Here is a 15,119-nt window from a genome sequence, read left to right as displayed (position 1 = left end):
GCCCTCCCAGCAAGCTTCAGGGGCATCTTAACTCCTTCCCAGCCTCAAACAACCAGCTGGCTGTAGCCCCAAATGAAATCATTGGCTTGGAGGCTTGGATTTCTCTTCCAATCCCACCTGGAGTCATCATGATATAGATGAGATCAGATTTGAAACACTGACAGCAGCAAAAACACCCAGCCAGGAACAGAATGCAGCCTGGCCTTGGGGTCCAGAGGCCCCGCTTCGCATCAAAAATAACAACAATGACAATAACAACAGCAGTCATCTCCATTGATGGTGATTCTCTCGGGGAGCCTTTGCTACTATCTTCAGAGGTTCCATAATCCTATCCCTCTTTTACAAACGAAGAAGCCAAGTCCTGGAAGATTTCAACCGCTTGCTCAGGATCACACTAATAGCAAGTAGAGCCCAAGTGTGAGCTCTGGTCTCTCTGCCTCTAGATCTTAGGCGTTTAACCCCAACACAGCTTTGCTTAGTAGCTGAGTGGCCTTGGACCATGTACACTTCCTCCATTTTCTGCTCCTCCATTTTCCCACCTTTGAAAGGAGTTGAACTGTAGGATCCCTGAAGTCCCTTCCAGCTTGAACAACACAATGATTCCAGCCCAGAATCTAAAAGAAAGGAGGCTCTGGGCGGGCCAATGCCTTAACCCAATGTGTCCGGCAGTGCCAGCCATGCCCCATGAATGGCCAAAGCTCCTAGAGCCACATGACTGGTGTGTAGTCAAGGAATGGGCTGGAAAGCCAGTGAGGGTAAGGCCGTGGTGGCATTCTGAAGAGGATGATTGCCTGTCTGCTTGAAGTACCCCAGCCCTTCTCCTTCTTGGTGTCTCTGCCTCCCCAGTGTAGACTGAAATCTTGCCTGTAATGTCCCCACTTTGCCACCAGCCTTGGAGTTTCTTCAAGACTAGCAATGGGGCCTTCTCCATAGTAAGCAATCAATGTGGGCCCTGGCTCCCTTTCTTTCAAGTTCTCCTCAAAGTGAAGGAATTCCTCCTAGCCATCTGGAGCTATTTAAGTTTAAATTAATTAAAATTTAAATTCAGTTCCTCAGCCACACTAATCACATGTCAATTGCTCAGCAGCTACATGTGGTTAATGGTGACTACATTGGGCAGCACAGAGAGAGAACACTGCCATCATGGCATACGGTTCTGTGGTATAGCACCAGGAGCAGGGGTTCGGCCTAGGTCAGGAGCTCTGAAGATGGAGGGGATTTTCTCACTGGGCAGAGGGATGAAAGAGAAGTCAAATCGGTGTACTCCAAAGTCTGTCCCACATACTAACTGTAGAGCTGGAAACTTGGAAAGACTGTCAGGTGAACATCAACCCTCCTTCCTGCACCTTCCCCTAGATGGTGGTCCAAATGCTAAGCTGAATCCATCCATGGAGAAAAGAAAAAGTGAAAAGCAAAGTCAGGTCAAGGGATTTGTAAGGCTGCCTCAAGCCACTGCTTCTTCCTGGATTGCAAAGGACAGCCGAGCTCCTTACCTGGGCTGGAGGAGTGTCCACTCTGGATGGAGGATTCCGTGCCAGGGTGCATCCAGCTGGTTGACTTTTCCTCATCACTATGGAACACAAGTAAGAAAGTGTCAGATACAAGAGAGGCCTCGCTGGGTAGATCACCCCTCTCCAAATTCACATCGACCCTGACTGTCTCATCCCAGACACGTGAGATGGGCGAATCCACACTGCCATTCATTCATTCATTCATTCAGATTCACAAAGCATTTACTGAGCAGACGCCGAGGATTCAGAAATGAATAATAGTTGACCCTAATCTCAAAGAAGTTCTAACCCACTGGGGAAACAGACATATAAAAAGATAGTTGCAGTATGATGTGAAAATAAGTATATCCTCGTATAGCCACACATAAAGAGCATTATCCCATCAGAGAGGAGTGAGGGCTAACCAGGATGAAATTAAGGAAGGGGAACAGCATGAAGGCTTCTTCAGTAAAGAGGTGACATTTGAGGTGCCAGGTGAAGTCTCTGGGGAGACCATGGGAGGTCCTTACCTGGCAGCTTCTCAATGGATATGAAAGAAGGAGGCTGCGTAAACCCAGTCTTTGGGTGTCTACAATGCTAAATATTTTCATTGACAAAAGTCCTTCACATAAGGAACTTTACAGATGATGAATCTGAGGTTCAGAGAAGTTAAATGACTTGCCCCAAATCATACAATCAATAAGTGATGAAGCCAGGATTCTAATATCTTACTCCCAGCAAAGTAGGCTCCCCAACACTTCAGATCCTCTGGGTTTAAGTCAGAAAGCATATAAATCTATCGACACTTCTCAACCCCCAACCAAGTGACACTGATTTTTCCAGAGCCATGAGTGACCCAGCATGAAGCACCTGACATCTGTGGCCAATCCAGGTATGCAGAGGAGAGGATGCTCAGATCACTTGTATCATCCAGGCGTTAGGGTGGGGCTGTGAGGCCCAGGACAGGACTCCACTCACTGCTTTCAAAGTATCATTAATACTTTAATTAATATAATAAACCCTATTAAGAAGGGTTCCATTAAATTTGTATTGAAGTAAGATATATAATACTACAGGTACTTAAAGTACACAATTTATTTTTTTTAAGATTTTATTTATTTATTCATGAGTGACAGAGAGAGAGAGAGAGAGAGAGAGAGGGAAAAGCAGACTCCACGCAGGGAGCCCGACGCGGGACCCCATCCCGGGACTCCAGGATCACGCCCCGGGCCGAAGGTGGCGCTAAACCGCTGAGCCACCCGGGCTGCCCTAAAGTATACAATTTAAAAGTTTTGGCATGTGTATGTACTTGTGAAACTATCACCAAAATCAAGACGTGAACCCCCCAGATTTTCTTTGTGCCCCTTGTAATTCCTCCTTCCCACCCTGCCAGCTCTTGCCACCCGCACCCTCCCCCCAGCAACCACTGATCTGCTTCCTGTCACTATAGATTAGTCTGTGTGTTCTCAAGTTTCTAGAACTTTATATAAATGGAATCATGCAAGCTAGACTTCTATCTGACTTCTTTCTCTCTTCTTCTTTTTTCCTCCTTCTTTCCTTCCTTCCCTTTCTTTTCTCTTTCTCTCTTCCCTCCCTGCAGCAGCACGTGTTCATGGTTGATTCTGTTTCCCAGCTGACTAGGATTTCGTCACAGGCTATACCACAGTGAGGGACATTCGGGTTGTTTTCACCTTGGGCCATCATCAATAAAACTGCTGTCAACATCTATGTCTAGGTCTTCGTGTGGACACATGCTTTCTTTTCACTTGACCCCATGACTGTTTCTCCTGGTTTGGACACCTGCCACTTATAGGAGGGGATTGCCTAGCTGACCCACCCCTCTGACAAGGAGAGAAGAAACAGAGTCACTATTCTAGTGCTCCCCCCCCCCCCCCCCCCGCCACCAGGGCCCTGGAGCCATGTGCACCCTCAGGCCCTATGATGTGGGCTTTGGTCCTGGGCCACAGTGGGAGAGGAAGCCCAGGGAGGAGAGAGCCAGCACTACAGTGTACGTGTGTGTGGAAACCCATGCTCTTACACCTCCTCTTCAGCCACCCTGAGACCTTCCGGCCTGAGTTCTCTTCTCCTCTCACAGTTTCTCCCTCAGACTACACCACTACCTCGAGCCCTCCTGAATATCATGGACAGTCCCAGGGTCACAGAGGTGGCCACAACCCCAACACACCATCAACCACTTCATCCTGTTGTGCTACTCTCTCATCAGCTCTCAGCCCAGAAAGACACAGTCACAGGCTGTCTACACCCTGGCTTTGGGCTGACAGGGGCCTGCAAACCTGGGAAGACCAATGTCACTATAAATCCACAATCCCCATGCTCCGCTGGGCCCTAAGTACCACCTGGAATCTTCTTCTGGGGCCCCCACCAGCTGCCATTTGCAGAGTGTTCTAAAGCTTCCCCACCAGCCTCAAGTTCCTCCCTGGCCTCCCTTTCCCTCCCCCGTCCCCATCCTCAATGGACAATCTTATTGCTTACTTCAACGAAAAATAGAGACCATCAAGCAGGAGCTTCTTCAAAACACCCAACCAGCACCCCCACAAAGAACCCATATCCCCACCTGAATACTTGCCTCTACACTGGGGAGGAACTGGCCTTCCCCCTGTTAAGGGTTATCCCTCTGCCTATGTTATACTCCCCGTCTTCTCCTGTCTTTTCTAGAACCTTATTCTATTGGGCATCACAGGCTCATATCTTCAACCGCTCTCTCTCTCTCTCTCTCTTTCTCTCTCTCTCTCTCTTGTCATCATCCCTTTAGCCCCACTCTGGTCTGTGTCTTTCAGTCTGAACCCCCACTTCCCTCTCAATGCCACCTCCCCTTACAGCTTCCTGCCTCATGTTCCTCTTGTTACTAGCCCAGCATCCTTCTTGGAAACTGGTCCCTTCCGGCTGCCTCCACTTTCTGGCCTCCCTGTCATCCAACCTTTGCAATCTGCTTTCTGTCCTCAGCCCTCCCCTGAAACCATTTTTCCTAGAGGTCAATAACGAGCTCCCTATTTCCTAAATCCAGTAGGTGCTTTACAGCTTCAGCTCATTTGGCCTTTCCATACTGACCACTCCTTCCTCCTAACACCCCTCTCCCTCGCCTTCTAGGGCAGCGCCCTTCCCTGGCCCTGATGCCATTCACCCTGAGATCCCTGGTCTCTCCTCCTCTATCCTCTCCTTCAACACTGGTGCTGCCTGGGTACCCCGTCTTCTTGATCACACACTTCTGGATGGTTCCATCCCTACGCAATGATTTCCCCAGCTGGGGAATCCCGTCCTGTGAGAGACACAGAGAGAGAGAGAGGCAGAGACACAGGCAGAGGGAAAAGCAGGCTCCACGCAGAGAGCCCGACGCCGGACCCGTCCCGGGTCTCCAGGATCACGCCCCGGGCCGAAGGTGGCGCTAAACCGCTGAGCCCCCCCGGGCTGCCCTAAAGTATACAATTCAAAGTTTTGGCATCTGTATGTACTTGTGAAACTATCACCAAAATCAAGACGTAAACCCCCCAGATTTTCTTTGTGCCCCTTGTAATTCCTCCTTCCCACCCTGCCAGCTCTTGCCACCCACACCCTCCCCCCAGGACTCCCCTTCTAGCCCAGACTGCTCTCTTGAACTTCAATCCTGTACAGCCCCTTGTCTGTCAGATATCACCTCCCAGAGGTCCCATAGGAACTTCAAACTCAATACCTCCCCCTGAACATTTGCTCCGCCTCGTCCCATACTCTCGATCTCTGTCAAACTCAAGTTAAAAAATGTCTGAGATTGGTCTTCGATTTTTCCTTTTCTCTGTCTTCTCCAACATTCAGGCAGTAAATGAACACCCTCGGTTCTACTCCTAAAGACTTCTCCTATCTCCCCTCCCCTATCCTCACTGCCAAAACCCAGGCCCCATCAGCCATCTCCTGGACTTGGGCAGTTGCCGCTGACTGCTCTCCATATGCCAAGTCTCTCCCTCTGCCTCCCTATCTTCAAGTCATCATCTGCCCCCCCCCCAGCTGCTGGGTGGGGGGATCCTGCCAAGCTCAGGTCTAAGTGTGTCAATCTCATGCCCTGGCACCCACCAGCACCCTTCTTCCCACACGCCTCTGCTAAGGGGCCCTTTCTCCCTGGTCCTCTGCTCCAGAATCAGCTCAAACGTCTCCTCCTCCGGAAGGTCCTCCCTCCACTCCCTAGAGAACGCTACTTCTTTCTTCCTTGTGTTCCTAGACCATCATGCAAAATACCTCTAGAATATATTCTATTATTTCCTAGGTATTTTTTAAAAAGATTTTATTTATTCATGAGAGACATAGGCAGAGGGAGAAGCAGGCTCCTCATGGGGAGCGTGATGCGGTACTTGATCCCAGGACCCTGGGATCATGGCCTGAGCTAAAGGCAGATGCTCAACTACTGAGCCACTGAGCCACCCAGGCACCCCCCCACCTAAGTATCTGCATTTTCTTCCCACAACCTTCAAGGAAAAACCCTGTCTCTTCTTGGGACTTTTATCTCTAATGCCAAGTGGGGTGGCACACAAATAGTGGTCACTCAAATGTTCCCAGAGTAAGAGACTGAGAAAAGCTGGAAGGCAAGCAAGAGTTTGGGAAGAAAGATGAGAAGAGGTGAATTAACCACCTGGACTGGGGAGCTTGCGGAAACACACCTCGAAGGCCGCACCCCAGATGGCAATGGCAATCTCAGGGGGTGGGGCCCGGGAATCAGCCCTTTCTCATAAATTCCTTGGGTGATTTTTATGGACTCCAAAGTCCCAAACCATTGACCAAAGGGACTGCAGTTTTAATACCAGTGAAGTTGTTATTTAAGAATCTGACCCAAGGTCAAGAACTTCCATGGAGTTAATTTCTAAGATAATCTAATTGCACCATCAATTATGATCACGGTGATGATAATTACAGAAGGGCCTAAAGCAAGCGTGGAAGCTGAGAAGCACCAGAGAGAAACCGCTGGCCGCCCCGGGGCTGCTACAAAGGCGGCGGGTGCAGGGGGGAAGGCAGCGCACTCCAGTCAGGGGTACTGGGCTCATCCGAGCTCTGATTAGCAAGCGGTTTTATCACAGACGAGTGCTCTCCACCTCTGCAGCCCTGGCTTCCCCATCTGAGCAGTGAGGGGTTGCAGCCAAGGTTCGTCTCAGCTCTAGTGTTCTGGGAGTGGCTGTCTTGAGGAAGAAAGCGGCCATCACGTGTGGGTAGCAGTTCCCAATGCTGTGCTGCTAGACTTGCCATATTATCGGGAGATTTCTACCCTGGCAAAGAAGGACTACAGTAGGAGCGGGCCAAAATAGCACCAGCGGGGCCACTCTGTTATAATGAGATGGTGCCAGAGCCATTTTGGTTTATGAAATTAATACAAGGGCACTGATATATTAACGGGGAGCAGCAGAGGCTTCCTGACTTTAAAGAATGCCAAATGCACCATGGGCATCTTCTCCCTCCCCTTGACCACAGCCCCATAAAGAAGCAGGAAGGGAGAGGGGGGCTGCCGGGGTGGAGTCCCGGGACGACGGAAGGCCTGCGGGAACCGCGGCCCAGGCAGGGTCCCCAGGTGTGATGTCACTTTGCCCAAGTGTTCTTGTTGGAAAATCTGGGGTGGGGGCAAGAGAAAGAACGTCCCCCTGGCCCTTTGGGTGGATGGAGCTGAAAGGAGAGGAGAGGGGGCCCGCTGGGCACCGGATCCGGGCCGGCCTCCTCTGGGCAGCTGCTGGCCCCGGGAGCCTGCGGGTGGGGTGGGGTGGGGTGGGGTGGGGTGGGGAGCCGGAGGGGCCCGCACCTGCCCGCCCGCACCCCGCCTTCCCGCCGAGGCCGGACTTTGACCCACTGAGGAAAAGGCGGGAGACACATTCAAACAGGCAGGGCCGTGAACTTCTTAGTCGCGCGTGCCCTTCCCGCCGCCGCTCCCGCCGCTCCCCTGCCCCCCGCCGCGCCGCCTTCCAAGTGGGACAACTCGGGGGAAAGGGGAAAACGGCACAACTGGAGACCACGTACTTGATGAAGAAGACTCTGCCGCCGCGGTCAACTCCGTAGGTCCACCGGCCCGGCAAGTCCAGCCAGGCGATCTCCTCGGCCATCTCGCGGGCTGGAGCCCCGGCGGCCGGCCCCGGGGCGCGGGGGTGCGGGGGCGCGGGGGGCGCGGGGGGCGCGCGGGGCGCAGGGGGGCGCGCGGGGGGCCTTCCTGCCCGGCAGCCCCCGCCGGCGCCCTCCCTCCCTCCCTCCCTGCCGCCCGCGGCTGGGGCCGGGGCCGGGGCCGGGGCCGGGGCTGGGGCGCAGCGGGAGGCTCAGCCCCGGCCGGGCCCCGCGGCGCCGCCTCCGCCCGCCGCGCGCTGTCCCGCCGCCCCGAGAGCAGGTCTCCGCGCGCGAGCCCCGGGCGCCGCCTCCGCCCCCGCCGCCCACCTGCACTGGAGCCGCGGGCCGCGGGGGGAGGCGGGGCAGCGCCGCCGCGGGAGGGAAGCGCCCGGCGGGTGCCCGAGCCCTAGCCCGGCCGGAGGGGCTCGAACCGCGGCGCCGGGGGCCGTGTCCGGGCGCGGAGCGGAAGAGGCCGAGCGGTCGGACCTGGCCCCGCGGCGGGAGGTCGGGGGAGAACAAAGGTCAGCGGGCGGCGAGGGTGGCGCGCGGGTGTGGGTTAGCAGGGCCCGGCGGCCGCCTCCCGGCCCAGCCCGCTCTGACTCGGGCTGCAGGCACTTCCTCCAAGAAGCCGGCCGTGACTAAGGGGAATCGGACTGAGACCTCGGGACGCGCTCAGGGACCAACTGCTTTTGTGTCTCTTGCCCCTGAACTTGCACCAGAAAAAAAAAAAAAACAAGGAGGCAGCGTGTTCCGTGTGCAGAATGCAGGCTGCAGGCGTTCAGAACTGGCATCTCAAAAGTGGAATTGCTGGAGCCCACGGTCCTTGTATCTCTGTATCAAAGCGGGAGTTCAGTGAGCTTTCCCAAATTACCCGGGACCCGCCCCCGGGGTGCCCGTGAGGTGCACACCGCTCCAGTCCAGGTGTTACACCCAATCATGTGTTAGACGAAGGAGACACACATGGAGGAAGCCTTGGAGGAAGCGGCATGTTCCATGGCAGCTGGCAAGTGCGCGTTCAGTGAGCATTCTTACTGTGAGCACCCTAAGGATTTGATCCCTGTTCCACCTAAATTGTGTCTGCCCGTATGTCACCTCCTCCAGGAAGCCATGCTTGCTTGACTCCACCCCAGCCAGATTTGTACATCCACCCTTTATGTGTCATGGTGCCTTAATAATCCTGTAGTGGAACTTATCACACTGTGGTGCAATCCTTGATTTACTCATCTGTCTCCTTCATTGGGCCGTGTGCCCCCTCAAAGCAGGGGCTCATCTTATGCATCTTTATAGCCCTAGCACCAACCTCAGGCACCTACTTAATGTTTGATGAATGACTGATACTGTCTTGGCTGGGAAAACTCTTTTTTTTTTTTTTTTATAATTTTCTAAAAAGATTTATTATTTATTTTTATTTATTTATTTATTTATTCATTTATTTATTTAGAGAAAGGGAGGGAGGAGGAGGAGTGCAGGAGGAGGAGAGAGATGGGAGGGGGAAAGAATCCCAAGTAGGCTCCCCCCTGAGCACACAGCTGATCACAGATTCATGACCCTGAGATCACCACCTGAGTCAAAAGCAAGAGTCAGTTACTAAACACGACTGAGCCACCCAGATGCCCAGAGCCTGGGAACAACTCTTAACTCTAACCACACTCCTGTACTTGGGGGCTTACTTACGGGTCTGCTGAATATAACCATCAGCCATATCAAGGTATGTGTAGGAAGTGTTTTCTGTTGAATGAAACAGACAGGGAGCCTTCCTAGGTATCTCAGTGCTCAACCCAGGGGACATAATACGTATACCGCTGCTGGATAGTGAAGCTAGAAGATGCCTCAGGGAACATCTAGTCCAATCCTTGTGTTAAATATGGGAAACTGAGAAGCTAAGATGAGAAGAGGCTGATTAAGGTCACTGAGCCAAGTGGAAGCAGAGAAGGATCTGCCCACCCATGTCCAGGCCAGAACTCTTGCGATTACATCATTTTGCCTCCAACTCTGGGAATTCACTTATGCAAGTAGACTCCTGGATGCCAAGTGGAAGCTGAGCCCATTCTACAGACACAGAAGAGTTGCAGAAACCCCTAACACCCAACTTTTTCCTCCCCTCTCAGAGCCTATGGGCTTCTAGATGAGAAAGCTGCATTGGACAACAAAGTGGAGCTGCACCTGGGAAGCATAGGTGAGGATCTGTGCCCCTTAGTTCCTGAGCTGGGGAGCCTGGGAACCTCAGGGATCAGACGCCCCTCCAACTCCAGTCCCTTGTCTTGTGAAACACCTGTTAGACTTGTCCTGCCAATAAAGTGCAGAGCCACCTACCAGCCCCTGTGATAGCGAAGGATCTGAACCACTAAAATTATTGCCAAGATGCCCCCAGGAAAAATACCAACAGCCAGTGCACTCCCAGTCTAACCTGAGCAACCTGTAAGGGCAGCTGCTTGGGCCGAATGTGGGTGGAAACAGGGATGAAATGACATATATTTGAAAACATGTATTCTGCTGCTGTCTTCTTTGAGATGTAGGGTTCCTGTTGATTTCTTCACAAGATTTTTACATTATTTGTCTCTAATCCAGCCTAGGGTTCCCTGGAACCTTTACCTGGACAAGAAAAGGCTGATGGTTGAGATTTTGAAATTTTTTTTACTCATTTAAAAGAACTCAGTTTTGAAAATACTTTTCCAATTGTGGTGTATTCTCACCAGTGACTTTTTACATTTTAGATCTTGTTTCTCAGTTATGATCAGTATTAATACTGCCAAGAAAGACAGTTTAGGGGGACCTAGGTGGCTCAGGTGGTTAAGCGTCTGCCTTTGGCTCAGGGCGTGATCCTGGGGTCCTGGCAGATGCTCAACCACTGAGCCACCCAGGAGACCCAAGATTTACTTTTTAAGAAGATCCCAGGGTTCTTAGATAGCAGCCCTTTTTCCTCTTGGCTTTGAAGCTGGCAGTTGTCATTTTGGTGCTCTTGGGATCCTCGTGTGGAAAGGGCTGCTGAAAGCAAAATCAGTACGAGAGAAAGTAGAGCCAGACATGAAGAGAGCCCAGAGCCTCCTTCCATCCCATGAGCCTTTGGGTTGGCTTGCCAGAGGAGGCTCCACCCTTGGGATTTCAGTTCGTAGGTGCCGTAGTTGCTTCAGCCCATTTGAATTGGGCTTCTTCCCCTAAAAACTAAAAAGTCCTGACCAACACAAAGGTCACAGTGTCTTGTGCTTCTGTTTCTTTGGCATAAACAATGTTTCTTTGGGAAAGCCAATGAGATAACCCCTGCCTTTTTAGTGATGCAAGAATGAGAATGCTCTTCTTTCAAGAAAACCACAATTTTAGATCAAGAAAAGATCTTAATGATCATCTCATCCAAAACCCACTTTTCCCCCTGGACGACACTGGAAAACTCAGGTAGAACCCAGAGTTATGGCAATTCCACAGTAGAATTGGCATCCCAACTCCAGTCTCCTGAAAACCTGATTAGCAGAAAGTTATATATTTCAAGACAGTGACTTACCATGTCAACATATTTGGCTAAGAGACTTACATAGTTACAAGGTTACACCAGATTCCTCTGCTCTATAAAGAATAACAACAATAGTAATTTTTATGAGTGCTGATGTTTCATAGTTAATGTTCACCTGCAGGCTCCGTCATCTGCCCCTGGTGACTTTCTTACAGGGACTAAGATGCAAGGGAAAACACAAGGGCCATCTTGGCTGGGATTTGATAGCGTGGGTGTAAATACTTAAAAGCCTAGATAAACTAGTTGCTCAATTTGTGCTTCTAGCAGGGTTTGAGAGAAAAGGTTTTGATTATGAATACCGCAGAACTAGTGCTGGTACCAAGATTGTAGGATCCTGTAGTTTCCCTACAGCCAACAGAATTCAATTACAGTTACTCCACAGATATTTGGTACCTTCTATGGGCCACGTACTGTTCTAGCTACAGAGGACGCAGGAATTAAAACAAACAAACAAACAAAAACAGAAAGTGCCTGCTCTCCTAGAATTTATGTTTAATAGATACATAGTCTCAGGCGATGATGAGTGCATGGAGGACAGATGAGAAAGTAAAGGAGAGAGGACTGCAGTAGATGCTGCCCTCTGACATTCCATATATTCCATATATAGGGTGCATAGAAAGGCCTTACTGAGAAGAATGACATTTTTTAAAATTTATTTATTCATGAGAGACACACAGAGAGAGGCAGAGACAGGCAGAAGGAGAAGCAGGCTCCAAGCAGGGAGCCTGACGTGGGACTTGATTCCAGGTCTCCAGGATCACACCCTGGGCTGAAGGCAGCGCTAAACCACTGAGCCACCCGGGCTGCCCAAGAATGACATTTGAACAAAGACTTGGAGGAATTGAGAGAACCAGCCATGTGGCTACTGGGGGAACACGTTCTACGCAGAGGAAATAAGTGCAATGAAATGTCTGAGCTTGAAATGTCTGAGAGGGGGATCCCTGGGTGGCCCAGCAGTTTAGCGCCTGCCTTTGGCCCAGGGCATGATGCCAGAGTCCTGGGATCGAGTCCCACATCGGGCTCCCAGCATGGAGCCTGATTCTCTCTCCTCCTGTGTCTCTGCCTCTCTCTCTCTCTCTATGTCTATCATAAATAAATAAATCTTAAAAAAAAAATGTCTGAGAAACAAGGAGGCCAGTGTCGCTGAAGCAGAGTGAATGAGGAATAGGAGATGAGGGAGGCCACATCATTCAAGGAACTTTGTAAGGAACTTTTCCATTATTCCACATGAGATGGAGAACCAGTGGAGGGTGGCCTAGATGGGTGCCATGATCTTCATGATTTAATACTTTTTTCTTTTAAGATTTTATTTATTTATTCATGAGAGACACACACAGAGAGAGAGGCTGAGACACAGGCAGAGGGAGAAGCAGGCTCCACGCAGGGAGCCCGATGTGGGACTCGATCCCAGGTCTCCAGGATCATGCCCTGGGCTGAAGGCGGCGCTAAACCGCTGAGCCACCCGGGTTGCCCGGTTTAACACTTTTTAGAGGCTCATTCTGGCTGCTGTTTGGAACAGGGTTGAAGCAGATTCCAGGTAGGAGGCTATCTCAGTAATCCAAGCAAGACATGGGGTGGCTCAGTTCGTGGTGTTTTGGGGGTAGAAGCAGTGAGAAAGGGTGAGATTCAGGGTAATCTGTTGGAGGTCGAACTGAAGGATTTGCTGAGACTTGAAGTGGACTGTGAGGGGAAGGGAGGAGTCACAATGACTTGGAGATATTTGGTCTGAGCTGTTGGAGGATCAGGATCCAGTTGCCATTAACTGATCCGGGAGTAGATTGCAGGAGGACTGGGTGTGGGGGGGTAGGGGGGGAAACACTAATTCAGTTCCAAGCATGTTAAGCTGGAGATGCCTCGAGATACCCAAGTGGAGATGCCAAGGAGGATATCCAAGACGAGACTGTGTCCCAGGCGTAGCGATCCACATGTGGTATTTTTCAGTGATTGGATGATAGTGAAAGACATGAGGCTTGTTGAGGTCACAAAGGAAGTGCACGTAGACAGGGAGGAGGCCGAGATTAAGGGCTGAGAACTGAGGCGCTCCAGCTCTGAAAGGTCAAGTTAAAGAGAAGGAATCTGCAAAGGAAACTGAGGAAGGTGAAGCTAGTGAGGTCGGAGAAGGAGCGGACGTGGTGCCCTGGAAGTGTATCAACCCCCTCGCTAGGAGGAACGTGCGGATGGTGCGGAGTCCAGAGGGCCAGGCTGGGGTGGGTTCCGTCGGAGCAGGAGGCGACTTGCGCTCCGTGTGAGAGGGTGGGGAGGCGGCTCAGGTTATTTTTAAGTTGGTCTGACGATGGGTGTGGGAAGATGATGGTTTGGCTAATGAGCCCTTGCTCACAGGTGAGAAGTGCACCTGAAATGTGCCCCTTCGGCTCCAGAGGATCTGCTCTGGCTTCTCCTGGGAAGGACGCCAGCCCCGGGCGGCCGATTCTTCCTGCCGGGACTGCGTCGTGGACTGGAGCCCTGGCACTGGCGCTCCTGGGAGGGGTGCAGCGTGCCCGTCCTCCGCTCGGGGCAGGAGACGTGGCTGGCTGCAGCCAGGAAGATGGCCCGTGGTCCACCTGCTGATGGCTCTTCTCTGGGTCCCTTCTTGAACCCACGGCTCAGGCAATGTTCTTGCTGTGCTAACTTCCGCGTCTGACCTCGGGTGTTTCTAGCACGTGGCAGCCAGTGCTGACTTGGGCATTTCCTGGAACTAACACAGCACTTTGGCTCAGTTTATTTAGTTCAATAAATGCATAAGGAACCATTATGCTTCTATCTCTATGTAAAAATGGCTCCAGCCTTCAGCCAACCCGTTCCCTCCCCTCTTGTCTCTGCCACCGCCAACCCGTTGGTCACTGCGCTACACTCTCAGAGCCCTTGGCTCCTGGTTCTGTGTCCTCCTCTCCATGCCTTGTCTGCCTCTCATTCAGGGTGATTTCAGTGCCAATGTGAAGTAACTCTCCAGTGTCCTAACCCACAATACCTTCATATCCTCACCTCCAGGGCCAGACACCCCCGCTCCATTAAGGTACCCACACCCAAGGCCATGCCTTAAACTTTCTGACCACTCAAATTTACTTCAACTTGGAAAACATAAACTTGAATACTCTACTTTCTAATAATCATTTGGGTCCTTCTAACACTCTCATTCCTCTCTTCCCTTCCCATCTGTTCCTTGCTTTCGTACAGTACCTGTGGCCTCTCAGATCTCCTAATCTATCAATGGAAGCCTTGTTCACTTCCTGTGCAATTAAGCCCCAACTCAAGGCCTGTCACAGGGTCCACCACTTGTCCTCAACCGCATCCGCACTGCAAAGCTACCCCCTGGATTAATCTGTCCACCTTTGCTGCTCTCAGGCCCAGAAAAGCATCGCCCCAAGCCACTAGAGGAAGTAAACGTGTCTCTTGCTGGGTCTGCAGCCAGTCTCACCATCACTGTTATTATAACAGGCCCCCTCATCATTCCAGGGGAAAGTACTGGCAGTCAGAAGGACACGGCCTTGACTGGAACACACTAGTTCAGTCTCCCTATGCCCTCTGCTCTGACCCCGTCTGTTTCCACCTGTCTGGCTCTCTTTCCTCCTATCCAAAGCTCCACTTTCCACAAGTTCCAATCTTACAACCACCCATCCCTCAGCAGCTCCTCAGACGTCTTCCTCAATTATCTCCTCTCCCCTGTATTTTCAAGCTTTCCCTCTCTTCTAGTTTTTTCCCTCAAGCATGTACACATACCACATGCATGCACTCAGTAAGCCCCAGTCCCAGCTACCATATCCCCACCCTCCTTCCTTCCACTTCTCTTAGGGCCCAATTCCTGCCTCCCAGTGACTCATAGTCTGGTCTCAGTCCCCACAGCTCCTTGAAAATGGCTAAAACTAGTTTGGCAAAATAAGCACTTACTTCCAGGTTGCTAAGTCCAATAGACACTTCTTGGCTCTCATCTTGGGTGACGCATCCTACAGCTCTGGCCCTGCCTCCTCCCAGCCCTGGGTGCCACTGTCTGTTCCTGTACTCTGTGCCCCCCCCATCCTGAAACCCCCTACAACCACCTGTACCTTTGTGTCTGTGGACCTCCGCCA

The 15,119-nt window shown here is 51.6% G+C and overlaps 1 protein-coding gene and 1 long non-coding RNA gene across 12 annotated transcripts in view; one reads left to right on the top strand and one right to left on the bottom strand.

The window, feature by feature from the left end:
* PLEKHA6 (pleckstrin homology domain containing A6) overlaps positions 1-7,638 on the bottom strand; it is a 140,105-nt gene extending 132,467 nt beyond the window's left edge. For 3 of the 11 annotated variants that reach the window (XM_041722821.1, XM_041722825.1, XM_041722824.1), the window contains exons 1-2: positions 7,473-7,637; positions 1,494-1,570 (exon numbers count right to left, since the gene is read on the bottom strand). In XM_041722821.1, the coding sequence (XP_041578755.1) occupies positions 1,494-1,570; positions 7,473-7,555 (160 nt within the window). In that variant the 5' untranslated portion in view covers positions 7,556-7,637. Of the gene's footprint in view, positions 1-1,493; positions 1,571-7,472 lie in introns of all 11 variants that reach the window. The other 8 variants (XM_041722826.1, XM_041722828.1, XM_041722829.1 and 5 more) reach the window with 5 other exon arrangements.
* A 99-nt stretch (positions 7,639-7,737) lies between these two features.
* Positions 7,738-13,974, top strand: LOC121471935. Its single transcript, XR_005982739.1, has 3 exons — positions 7,738-8,071; positions 9,659-9,726; positions 13,396-13,974. It is a non-coding gene; the product is annotated as an uncharacterized LOC121471935 (long non-coding RNA).
* Positions 13,975-15,119: the final 1,145 nt, after the last annotated feature.

Source organism: Vulpes lagopus, chromosome 11, assembly GCF_018345385.1.
Source record: "Vulpes lagopus strain Blue_001 chromosome 11, ASM1834538v1, whole genome shotgun sequence".
In the NCBI taxonomy this organism is placed as follows: Eukaryota; Metazoa; Chordata; class Mammalia; order Carnivora; family Canidae; genus Vulpes; species Vulpes lagopus.
The sequence above is the reverse complement of the archived record's forward strand: the minus strand, read 5'-3'. Positions and strand labels throughout refer to the sequence as shown.